Below are 13106 nucleotides of genomic sequence, written 5' to 3'. Positions count from 1 at the left end.
CAGGAGGCTGGCAGGGGTCCCCCATGGCCCCCTCCCCCCTCTCCAGTACTTACCAGCTCGGAGTCAGCTGCAGCTCCCTGCTGCAGCCACCGACTGCCCGAACAGTCAAAGCTCTCCAAAACTTTCCCCAAGATTGAGAGAGCTTTGAATTAATTCGAACCTTTTAATTGGTCTCCTGATTTGATTTGGATTCGGTGATTCAGTCACCAAACTGGGCCTTATCTCCTCCGAATCAAATCAGCACCCCAACCTTTGCACAGACCTAATGTACGTACCTGGGGTATCCCAAAGCATAAATATGATTACTTCTGTCTTCAACAGAGGTCTAGACAACATGACATGTCTGTAAGCTTTTCTCACAGTTGAAATCATTGTACAACCATGCAGAAGATTAAAAGGAGTAAGATCTGTAGTGCTGCAGAATCAGTAGTCTAAATAATGTCATTTGTATTTTTCACAATGTGTGGTTGTTCTCAGTGAACTTGAGTAGTAGAAACATCAGAACTATGCTCCTACTCTACAGACTAGGAGGCATATTCTTATTAAAACAAGTAGAAGTCATGAAGATAGCTTCTATTACTGCTAATGAGAGTGGTTCATACACTATGAAATGGCAATAACTTTCTTATTGCAATAAAAAGTAAAGGCAGTTAAAATATGAATAGTAGATTAGTCTGCACTTAGTTACTAAGCACCATCATATTTTGTTATGCCAAAACAGCTGCCCACTGTCTTGTTAGCTGTACTAATGTCAAAGATGAGATGATCTAAACCTTGTGATATTTCAGGGAGGATACAGTGTCTGATACCTTTGCCATGTACCCTCTTGATTTTACTGACATATTATGGGTAATTATATATTTTATGATACCTTTTTGTGTATAGGTGCAGGATATATAAACAATGGAAGCAGAGAGGAATAAGGTCTCATATTAAAAGCTTTACATCTTATCTTTTTAAGGAATTTCACCTTTAAGAATATAAGTGATATTGGCAAGCAGCAGCTTGGAGGGGGGGGGGCAATTAATATCCACAGAAAATAATGGAAAAGGATAAAAAAAGGTATTTTTTTGTGTGGTAGAGGACAGGCCTGGGAAATATGAACATCTGAATTATAGTCCAGGGCATGGGGAAAACAAAACACAAAAAAGGGGGTGTGGGTAGAGAAAGGACTTCGTTGTGATCCAGCTAAATCAAGTTTATTATGTCCTATCCTTTCCAACAGTAATTGAAGATAAACTGCAGTACAATTTCTCCCTGTTTCATTCGGGGTAAATTACTATCGTTTAGTTTCACTGCCTGCGGATTAAAAGCAGACAGATGTAACAGTTACAGAATCAGCTGATGTGCTCTCCTACTAGTAAAAGAGGAGTTGTACATCTTATACTGGAGCAGTTGCACATCTTCCTCTGCAGTTAGACTGCTGCATTTACTCCCAATAAAGAAGTTGATGAAGTCCACATTTTTGTAGATGTGGTAGTTTTTTCAGGTGTCTTGATTTTTGCATGTCCAACATCCTTCGTCATGTTTCTGCCTTGAGCAGGAGAGTGGCCTAGATGACTTTGTGAGATTCCTTCCAACCCTATTCTATGAACATGAGATGCCTTTAACCTGATTTTCAGCAGTGCAGAGCATCAGATTCAGTTGCTGAAGATATGAATGGCGAGCTCTCTGCATAGCTGACTATTGGATGATTATGAATGTCTCAGACCAAACAGACATTGTCCATTAAACCTGGTCGAGCTAGGGAAGCTAGATTTCATTGAGTCAAATCTGATGCTTCTTTACAACTAGTCCAGTGAAATAGAGCAAAACAATGGCAAATATTTTTTTTCTATAATATAAAATATATATTTAAAACATATACTTGTCAAGGGATTGTTTTGTAATTTCAAACATGATGGTGTTATTAAATTTGTTGTAAAGCATTCAGCAGATTGAAGCCCAATGAGGAGATGATATATGCAAAATATATCTAAAATGTACTGTAACTTCATTCAGGTGGATGATAATTAGAGCTTTGAAATATGGACTAGCTTTGCAAGACTGAGAAAAGTCAGAGATTTAAAAAACATGTTGTCTCTTCGACTTGGGGTCACATATCCATATCAGTTCTTCCAGCAGGTCCTTTCAATAGGACCATTTGGAGTGGCAGTCATACCTGTTTCTTCTCTTTCTCTTGTTAAGCTATATCTGGATTAAAAATTTAACATGTAGAAGGCAGGATAGATACATGCGTTTTAGGGCCCTGACTATTAAGGCATACATTACTTTTAAGGCATGACTAACCAGTTAATTGCATCTTAAATGGTTACCAGCCACATGTTAATGTGATTGATGACATGATAAAATAAGGAATTATCCTGAAAGTTATTACACAGAATATGTGTAATAACTTTGTGCCTGGTTTGTACCATGCCATTAATGGAATGCATGGCCAAGTGTATGCTTTATTACAGGTTTAAATCAGTTTCTGATCACTTAAACCGGTTTATGTGTAATGTCTATCCCTAGCCATGATGGACCCTCATGGCTTGAATGCCAGATCAGCTGACAGATCTCCCAGCAACAGGAGCACATAGTGTGCCTCTGCAGCTGGGAGTCCCAACAACTAATCAGGGCTGCCAGAGGCAGAAGCTTGCTTCTTGCCTGTGCAGGGAGAGCCCAGGATCCTGATCATGCACTAACAACATGACATGATGGGATCTGATGTCTGATCTCACAATCACACCTCCTGCCACTGGACCCTGCACTTTGACCCCTGCAGGACCTTACACCACCTCTGCTGGACCCTGCACTACCCCCATCCCCACCTCCACTGGACCTTGTGCCACTGCTGGCAGTCCTCATACTCAAGGTTGTATCCAGCCTGCAAGGAGCCCCATGCTCCATATCCAGTCTGGGGCCCCAAGTGAGTCTGATACCCCTGATTTAGAAGAACCTCAGAGTTGGCCAGATTTATGGCTTATATATATATATATGCTGACATATCCTCATTGATTCATTTGGTATGAAGACATTACATGTATGTACTGGTCCCAAAGGGACCCCAAAAACAATTGCTTTAACTAGCACAAGTAGTGCAGACAAAACAGTAACAAAGTATTTCTCTACCTCAGTTTCCTCCCCACCCTTAAGCATTCTCTAGGCTTAGATGAACATCCCCTCAGTCCATCATGCAGCCCCTCTGACCTTACATAGGCAGATGATTTCTGTTTTGTGCTCCCAACATGGAAAGAGAAATTCCTTGTCTATTTCCAGAAACAGAAGTAATGTTATTCTTTGTAAAATGTAACATAACAAGCAGAACAGAAGTTCTGAACTATGGCGGACAATAAAGCAACTCTCTTTGTAATTTGACTGTGCAACTTGCTCATAAATTATTATAATCAAACATTTTAAAAATGAAATGCATAATGGGACTGTAGGTGAGATTTGCACAAGCTGAGTAGTCAAGTTACTTAGGCTAATACTATGTGATTTCAAAAATCCTAGCCTACATGTCTATTTGGAGTAGCCATTTTGTGCAGACATCATTTGAGTTCAGATCAGATTATCTGTGTTAACTAAAATATCACTGGAAAATGTCCTCTGTGCCACTGTATAGTATCCTCTTAGCATTGCTCCACTGTACTACACAGGTCTCCAAGAATGCCCAGAAAGAGAAAATAAGGTTAAAATAGAAAAGAAATTTTAACTTTACAAGTCAAATGATTTCACTCAATATATTAAATTTGCTAAATTTTCTCTCTAAACAGGTTGTATCCTCATCCCAGTCCAGTATCTCAGATGGGGTGATCCTGAACCAATTGCAGCAGTTGTTTTTGCCTGTCTGGGTCTGCTGGCCACACTGTTTGTTACAGCTATATTCATCATGTACCGTGATACACCAGTGGTCAAGTCATCCAGCCGAGAACTCTGCTACATTATTCTAGCTGGCATATGCCTGGGTTACTTGTGCACCTTCTGTCTCATTGCAAAGCCTCAGCAGATTTATTGTTACCTTCAAAGGATTGGCATTGGTCTCTCCCCGGCTATGAGTTATTCCGCCCTAGTGACTAAAACCAATCGCATTGCAAGAATCCTGGCTGGCAGCAAGAAGAAAATCTGTACTAAGAAACCTAGGTTCATGAGTGCCTGTGCCCAGCTGGTGATTGCATTTATCTTAATTTGTATACAGTTAGGCATAATTGTTGCCCTTTTCATAATGGAACCTCCAGATATAATGCACGATTACCCAAGCATCCGAGAGGTTTATTTGATTTGTAACACCACCAACCTAGGTGTTGTAACTCCTCTTGGATACAATGGATTGTTAATTTTAAGTTGCACCTTTTATGCATTTAAGACAAGAAATGTTCCAGCTAATTTCAATGAAGCAAAATATATTGCCTTTACAATGTATACCACCTGCATCATTTGGCTGGCTTTTGTACCAATATATTTTGGGAGCAACTACAAGATAATCACCATGTGTTTCTCAGTCAGCTTGAGCGCCACCGTGGCCTTGGGCTGCATGTTTGTGCCCAAGGTGTACATCATCCTTGCTAAGCCTGAAAGAAACGTACGCAGCGCATTCACCACATCCACCGTGGTTCGCATGCACGTTGGTGATGGAAAGTCATCTTCTGCTGCAAGCCGCTCCAGTAGCCTGGTGAACCTGTGGAAAAGAAGGGGATCATCTGGTGAAACACTTAGGTAAAGTTTGCTAATATATGAATATTTGGAGCAATTATATACTTCTGAGCATGAAATAATATAAGTGGAAAGGACAGTCGAAGCCAGTTTAATTTACTTCACCTCTGTACTGGGATGTTTTTCCCTTATGAGTAAATTGATGCTCCCACAGCTGCAACAATTTTAGGTGAGGTCCTATTCAGCCAAAAGACTGTCTGTGTGTGAAAAATATTTAAAGCAATGAGAATCATTGTATAATTAGTAGGCTTGAAACACTAGCTGTGACAGTTGCATATATGGCATAGGGAGGGGAACGATCTTTAAAATCCAAGAAATATAAATAATTGTCTTTTTCTGAACATGTGCTTTTGAAATCTCTTTCTCTTTTGTGGATTTCATAGCCACTGGCACTGCATTTATATCTAGTCACAGCAGTATGACAATAGACCCCTACTAAAACTATAATCAAAGTGAAGCAGTCAATACAAATAGTGTCGTTAGTGAAAACTTTCAAACCTCCAAGAGTTTATTTCATGCGACTCTGCTATTATAACTCTTCTCTTCCATTCCCTTCTTTTCCTTTTTCTTATTCACCCTTCCTGCCTTTACGCTTTACCCTTGTCTCTCTTCTCTTCTTTCTCTGATACCATTTTTCCATCCTCCTGATTCTATATCAATTCCTACTGTCAATAGGTTCCACTCTTGCTCCCATCTGTCCTTCTACCATTGACCAGATACTGTTCTCAATGCAATGTTTACAAGTAATGGTCATCCAGAAAATGAGTCACAATGTGCATGGCCAGAGTAGAAGAATACAAGTACCAGAAGCAGGAAGAGACCTTTACGAGAAGAATATGGCCCAGCCTTGGAAACAGCATATGAAAGGGTATAGCCAGACTGAAGGCTCACTTAGTTATTTTGACTCCACCTAATTGAAAAGGGACTGATTTCAGATGGCTAAATACTCGTATATGAAGGAATCCTACCTACACAAAGTTGTAGGGGAAAAAAACATTCTTTAGTTGCATATGCATCACACTGAAACTAGTGAGGACTACATTTAATTCCACACTGAAATAATTTCATGTACTTTAGGACTGATAAACAGATGCTTTCAGATACCTCTCCATTAGCTTCTTGATGTAGAGATAACACTTATGGTCATGGGGGGTTGGGGGGGAAGATGTTTTTTGTTTTTTTCTTATGCCTGATGCAAGGGAGTATAGGCTTTGCCAAAGGAATCCATGCTTTTGTCACCTCAGTTACTGCAGTATACTCTGTGGGAGGTTATTCCTTAAGATCACTCCAAATGTTTATTTGTGAAGGGGTATTTTTCACAGGCAATGTGTTAAACAAGTACTCTTCAACCAGTGCTGGATTCCAGTTCATTTCTGGTGCCATTAGAGATGTTGATTTTAAGCTGTGAAACTTGAATATGCTCAGCGACGGCTGCCTCAAGTACCATCTCTTTCATCATTGGTTGAGATCATTGGAGATGCCTGGGCTAGAAGCCCCTAAATTCATTCATGAAGTGGCTGGGGCTGGATGTTCTTCACATAAGATCCTGCTCTGTGAAATATTCTTTCTGTTTTGGATAACTAAAGTCCAAAACAATTTGGCTTCATGTCACGCTGCAAGGTGTTTGTGCTCTCCCATCTATTTCTTGGCAGGAGAGAGTGAAAGGTGGGTAGTTTGGTAGAAGATCTTGTCTTTGGATGGATTCAGGTAGCAGAGTGGCCTGTGAAAGCTGTTTAGTTTAGATAGTGATCTTATATTATCATCATAATTATAACAGTACATCAATAATATCTTATTTTTATTCATTTGTTTATTGACTTTCTAGTACAATGTTGGCCATGTGTTTGGCTCTGGACCCAAAGTGCAATATATATATGAGCCTGAATGAAGAATATAGTGCAGAGTTAGTATATTTCCATATCTGATTTGGCCTATATCACAAAAAGCTGATATATTGTAGAGCAGAAATAAACAGCAGGTTCATTTAATTAAATTCCAAGAGAAAATATGTCCTTTATCTCTGATGCATTTGTTTACATTTGTGAGCAGTGCACGTAGATGTTTAGAAAGATCATGGCTCAGTTCAACTTCACAGGCTACGATACTGCCACTGCACAGAGCTCCATCCTTGTAAGTTTTCAAAAGCAGATAAGACAGACACTTGGCTGGAATAGTTTAGTCAGAAATGATCTAGTCATGAGCAGGAAGGTGGACTAGATGGCCGTGTAAGGAAAACCCTATGATCCTATGATCCTATCGCTAAATATATTGGGTGTCAGCTAACCTAAACTAGAATAGTTCCAACAAATTATATCCCAACAGAGATGTATTGATTCCATCAGATTTGACCCAGTAATTCCAAGAACCAATCCAACAGCCCTAGACATTTTATTCTTTTTTTGTTTTGTTTCATGAAATATTGTAATATTAAATTTATGGGTGAAATGGAGGAATTTATGCCACTCATGAGCTCAAATAAGTCTGAAGTCATCTCTGAATGAAAACAGAAAACTGTTGTCAACCTTATTTTTTCCCCACTGTGCTGCACAAGTAAGTGGACTCATGACCATTTTATGACTCATAACTTGACTATTATATTGGGTTCAAAGATTTGTAATATTAAACCATGAATACAGTACCATGCTTCAGAGAATAAATAGCAACTGTGTTCAATGGCTTTTCTGGATAGTCATTCAAATTAACAATGAAGTATAGTCAGAATCCAAGAAAATATGCACCAGAGCTACAGGACACATTTAAATAGCACAGAGGGATTGTAATTTAAAAGGGAGTGACTCATTATTGAATTTTCAAAGAAACATGCTATTTAAGTCACCAGTGCGTGGAGGGGCCCCTATGATTAACATTTTGCTCCTTGACACTAATTTATACCACAATGTGGTGTTGCATCAAATCATTGTCAAACAAATAATGCAAGGGCTCCAGCCAGAGCTTTCAAATCAGGTGGGAAATGGCAGATTACAAGACTGCTTTTGCCTAAATAAAGCACTGCATCTGGTAGAGTCCCCATGACTTTCTGCATGGGGTGCTGTTCATTTCAAAAACTCAGGAACACCATGGCTATGTGCTGGAATGAACCTTCAGATGCTGAAATATGTAGAGGATGCTGCTTACCAAAACAGCCCCTGCTCATTGAACTGAAATCCATAAATTGAACATGGACTATTCTGATACTTTAGTGGGTGCCAATAGATGCGCCTGCATGCATTCATACACCCCCTCAAAAAGATCATGTCTTGTCTAAATGCGCATTATTGGAAGCAAAGCCACAAAGCATAGTATTAAACTATACAGTCAGACCTAAAGCCACACAACTTAACCTAGGTATCTGCTTCATTTAATCTTATTTTCTACTCTAGAGTGTTCTGTATCTGAGGTCTCTAGGTGCCAAAAGATGGGTAAACTTGATGAGAAAAAAAATTAATGTCATGCCTTCACTTCCCTAGCTCCTGTAATTTCCAGAGCAGCACTACAAATTTCTCACCTATCCAGATCTGAACAGAAAGATGCATGCTACAATCAGAAAAGGGTTCAGATTGATTCCTTCTTCTCATATGTAGAAATCCACAGAAGATCCCTTCTGCATTAAAATTTAATGACTAAGTGTGATGGTAATATCTTATATTACTGACTTCATTAGCACATTGCAAGTCCATTATAGAGTATTTCATAAATGATTAAGTCTAAACTGCAGCTGTCAAAGTAAATTAATTAAGTGCATTTCTGTGATTTATTATCCTGGCCTTTTATTATGTTTGTCCACTACTTGAGAATAGGCAAACTTATTTTTCTCTCTGTGTTTCCAATAATTGCTTTGAATTAGTGAAATTCTGCAGCTGCAGATAAATAGTAAAGTACTCTGAGAATGCTATTAATGAATGTGATTGATTGTTGTTTGTAAATCACTTTGGAGATTTAAAATGTTGCCACTGGAGCCATTTAAATGCTGCCTTTGTTGCAGTAGTGACAATAAAGCCACTGCATTGCAATGGAAACATTGGTAGAGAAAGATGTGTGAGACTGGCCCAGTGAGGAGGGAAGGACTCTTGACCTCTGCTCCCAATGCTTTTCCTACATTTTGTTTTGGCTAAGGTACAAAAAGAGCATTGAAAACACAGGCCAGAGCCTAGGTCTCCCTCAGTCCTGGACTAGTGCTCTTCTCACTGTACCACATTGTCATACTCCTACTCGGATGTTCGCACTCTGGCATCATAACCCGTTCCACCTTGGGTGTTCATTGGACCAGATTAAGTCAGAAAGGTGGAGCGTGCTCTTGTCCCTATGTAACCCATGGCCTGGTGGTTAGGGCATGGACAGTGACCTCAGATTCCTGTAGCCTGCAAAGGGCCCAGCACCTTGATCTCACTCTCTAAGCAAGTGCCTTAACCACTAGGATAAAGATGGGTAGGATAATCATCAGCAAGTCACTTGTTACAGGTTTTTTTGGCAGCGAGAGTTTGATACTTACGTAGAATTTAGACATTTCCCAGGTAGATAAGGATCTCAAGAGAGTTTAAGTGAAAATAGATGTTTTTGTGGAGCAACAAACAAAGAGTCCAGACAGATGTGTAAGGGATCTATATTGCCTGTGAGAGGTGGATGAGAGTTTGGCTCTATGTCTTCATTTGTGCAACATGTGAGCACTTCCTTGAATGCACATTAAGGCTGAAGAAAGAAACATGTGCTTTTTCCTCAAGAAATGCTTAGAAATGTTTTTTTGCTTAGAAATATTTTTGCAGAATGTTTTTGATTTCCAGTGTTTTAGGCGAGTCATTCTACAATTTGTCAAATACTCCAGTTTTGACTGATGTTTTAGCCCATTCGCAGAACTAGGAGGTGGTAAGTTCTATTATGATGAGATCCATTATGCAGATGGACATGTTGCCACTTGCAGCTTTGAGTCACCACTTATATTAATTGTACACATCCAAAGAGTTGTGTTGTGTGATTATTTGGAAATGGAACATGTTTAAAAGGTGTTTTTATATGTTAAGTGAACATTACAAAATGCTGGAAAGAACTACTGTTGTCACTGTCTATTCAAAATAGGGCCTCCTAAATTTAGAAAATACATTATAAAACATTTTTAAAAATACTCCAGGGTGGCACTGTAAGCCCAGCTACTGTGGCTAATTAAAACTTAATAATTAGTTGTAGAAAAACTTCCTATGAACTTAGCATGTTCTGACATTCAGAAAGATGCCGCCTGGTTTATGATACTCACAGATGATGTGGTTGCTTGCAGAAAGCAGAGAAGAGGTCAGAAGTGATTTGGACAGATGTAGTCACGTCTTGGAAAGGCACCACCTATGCAATGGCAGGAGAAAAAAAGAGGACACTGTGCAACAATTCAATAGTCAAGCAATAGTGAGAAGAACATACCTTTGGTATTGGACAATCACCACAGGCCATGTATGCATTAAGTTTAAGCATTTGGGATCCATTGTGCAAAAAAATGGAGCAATAAATGAGGAAGGCAGAAGCAGGAACAGAATAAATAAGACAGGAATGAAAAGGGAAGGAATGCATGGAGTGAGTTATGATAGGAAAATGCCCTTTTTTTTCTGAAGGATTGCCCTGGATCTTAGGTAATGAAAAACCAACATTTGTACACGATGAGGGTGATGGAGATGAAGATGATGAAATGGATTTGTAGAATCAGCAAGATCACATATGATACAAAGGGTACGGCAACAGGCAAAGGTGACATCAGTAGAGGAAAAGATGAATGAGGACAGACAGGAATTAAAAAATGCCTGAAAAATATGCTACTATGACAATTCAAAGAAAACTATAACCTCTTTGACTAAATAGATTATCCTTATTAATGGCATATGTCCCACCCAGATAATTTTGAGCTATTTTAAAACTGATACTCTGCAAAAATTTAGATCTGGAGGCTTTCTGAATGATTTGACTCATTCATTTTTACATCAATAATTTATTCTGGGTGTCTTTCTGGAAAAGTTTGATGTTATGATTAATTAAACATCACAAATTATGAAATAAGTGAGGAATCTCTTGTGAACTTCAGTGAAAGTTATTGCGTTTGAAAGATTTTGATGAATTTGCTGCTAAAACACTCTATCTACATAATGAACTGATATTCAAGAATGCCTTAATTACAACACATTTTAATTTGTGTGCAGAGCTAGTTTTTTTTTCTCAGTTTAAATATAATTAAGACATTGATTAATTTATATAAATAATTTGGCTTTATAAACTGAACACTGGGTTTCAAGTTTAAAGTCTGGAATTATTTATATTACTAAGACAGTATCCCTATATTTGTGAGTTGAATATCATAGCTGAGATCTGCAAATCAAATCAGCTTGCCAATTATTTCTTGCCTAACATGACAGTATGACACAATGCCAATAAAAGCCAGACTACCCATTCTAGCATTAAAAAATGTAAAAAAGGAAATAAAAAGGTATATGAGCAGTATGAGCTTTATTATCACCACCACCATCATCATTTTTTTAACAAACTATTTCCTGTCCTTGTAGTGTCAGTGCCCTCATTCCCCTACTTTAGCTGTGGAAAGCTAAAGGGTGTTTTAACATTTTGGGTATTATGCCTGGTCATTTGCATAAGGGCTGTGTTTTACATTTTTAAGAACAGGTCAGATAAACACTTGTTTAGGATAGTTTAGACAGGCCTTGAGCAAGGGGTTGGACTAAATGACTTTCTGAGATCGCTCCCAGCCATAGTTTACTATGATTCTGTGATTCAGCTATGCCTGAAACAGTGTTTTTTCTCTCTCCCTAATTTTCCTTCATCATCATAATCTCCCAAATTCTACCAAGGCATAAATAATGCAATGTGGACCAAACACGATGACACTTGCACATGGATCCTAGCAGTGGATGAAGATAAGAGCATACCTGAATTTCTCCTAGTTATTTTAACCCACTCTCTGGTTATGCTATTAAAATGCCTATCTGTGAAAACCAATGCATACACTGATAGAGCTGTTTTGTTTTTGCTTCAGCTTTAACTTTGGGTGTTAACAGCTTGTTTCAATATTACCCAGTAATCTGATTCATGAGTTATGTTGCCATCTACAAATAAGTTTACCAGAGTAATAAGAAAGCTTTGTGGCATTTTTGACTTTTTTGAAAAAATATTGCAATCCTATTTTTCCATAATGCAAACCATGAAGTGAAGAAAGAGCCTGGAATGGCTAAAACTCCAGTAAAAAAGGATCCGTTTCATAATAAACATTCAAAATATTTAAAAGATAGAAATGCATGTACACTTCATACAGAAACATAGGATAATGTTAGCAGCAGCATAGCTTGGAGAAAATTGGCCTCTTTTTTGATAACTGATTTCCTTAGTGCTTATCAGCCCTTTTAGTGATTTTTCGATCTGTAAAATATTTTTGAAGAGGAAACAACAAAACTCAGGGGGCTTGAATATTGCCATCTTATTTTCAGGTGTAGCTCAAAGCCAAGGTAACAAATTGCACTATATACTAGTGTATTCACTTATTTCATAAGCACTGGTTATTTTCTATTATTTATGATAATGCTTCATGCTGTTTTAGCAAATGGCCAGTAGGATGGTTAGTACAAGTAATGAAGTCAGTAAGGAGACTTCACTACTTCATCTGCAGACAATGTTGGGTCAATGCCTGAATTAGAATATATAGAGCAACAAAGTTTTGGTATGCTAGAATGGGTAACTTTTCTTAAGATCTGTCTTTTCAATAGTATCTCTATCAGAAGAGAGTAAATGGGAGCACTGATAATTCTACACTGTCAGTCTATTCTTTCCCTTATTAAGTACAACCCCTGGAGCATTTGTACATCACTACATCAAGAAAAGTCATCTTAACTCACCAGTTGCAATTGCATATGATTGCCCAAGTATAATATGCTATAAAAAAGATTATGTTGCACTTGAAAAAAATTAAATTGCAAGCTTAGCTTTAAAGCAATTCCCTTCACTGAAATTGTGTCATTAACTCAACCTGTTTATAGGCTGAAGAACAAAAATGAAAGTATTGCTTTCAATGATATATCACTCTTTTTTTTTTTTTGCTATTGTAAAAAGTAACTATGTAATGCAAAGGAATGAGACCCTTTTAAATTGTTCATTGTATATGGAGACACATTATCAGTGTACATAAATTCTTGCAGCATTGATTTTCAAGGAAAACTGTGCTTGTAGCTCAGTGTAGCTGACCAAATGAATAAACTAAACAGTCTCCATAGCTGTGCCTTTCCCCAGATGCAACTTTCCACGCACAATATTTGTTTCTGTCATCTAGTCTAAAGGTCACTGCGTACCCTGTCACTGTTAAATGTAGGATCTTCATTGTTTCTTAATGTCAAGGTCAGATAATATTGCAGGTAAAAAAGTAGCTGTGTAAGATTTGCTAG

General features: G+C 38.1%; 1 protein-coding gene across 3 annotated transcripts in view; it reads left to right on the top strand.

Annotated features, from left to right (window-relative positions):
* The window catches only part of GRM5 (glutamate metabotropic receptor 5), a 601605-nt gene that overhangs the window by 535281 nt on the left and 53218 nt on the right, over positions 1–13106 (top strand). For all 3 annotated transcript variants that reach the window (XM_019525401.1, XM_019525400.1, XM_019525399.1), the window contains exon 7: positions 3759–4698. In XM_019525401.1, coding sequence (XP_019380946.1) covers positions 3759–4698 — 940 coding nt within the window. The remainder of the gene's footprint in view (positions 1–3758; positions 4699–13106) is intronic.

This window comes from Gavialis gangeticus, unplaced genomic scaffold (assembly GCF_001723915.1).
Source record: "Gavialis gangeticus isolate Ggan-Ray unplaced genomic scaffold, GavGan_comp1, whole genome shotgun sequence".
Lineage (NCBI taxonomy): Eukaryota > Metazoa > Chordata > Crocodylia > Gavialidae > Gavialis > Gavialis gangeticus.
This window is presented reverse-complemented; position numbering and strand designations above follow the sequence as displayed.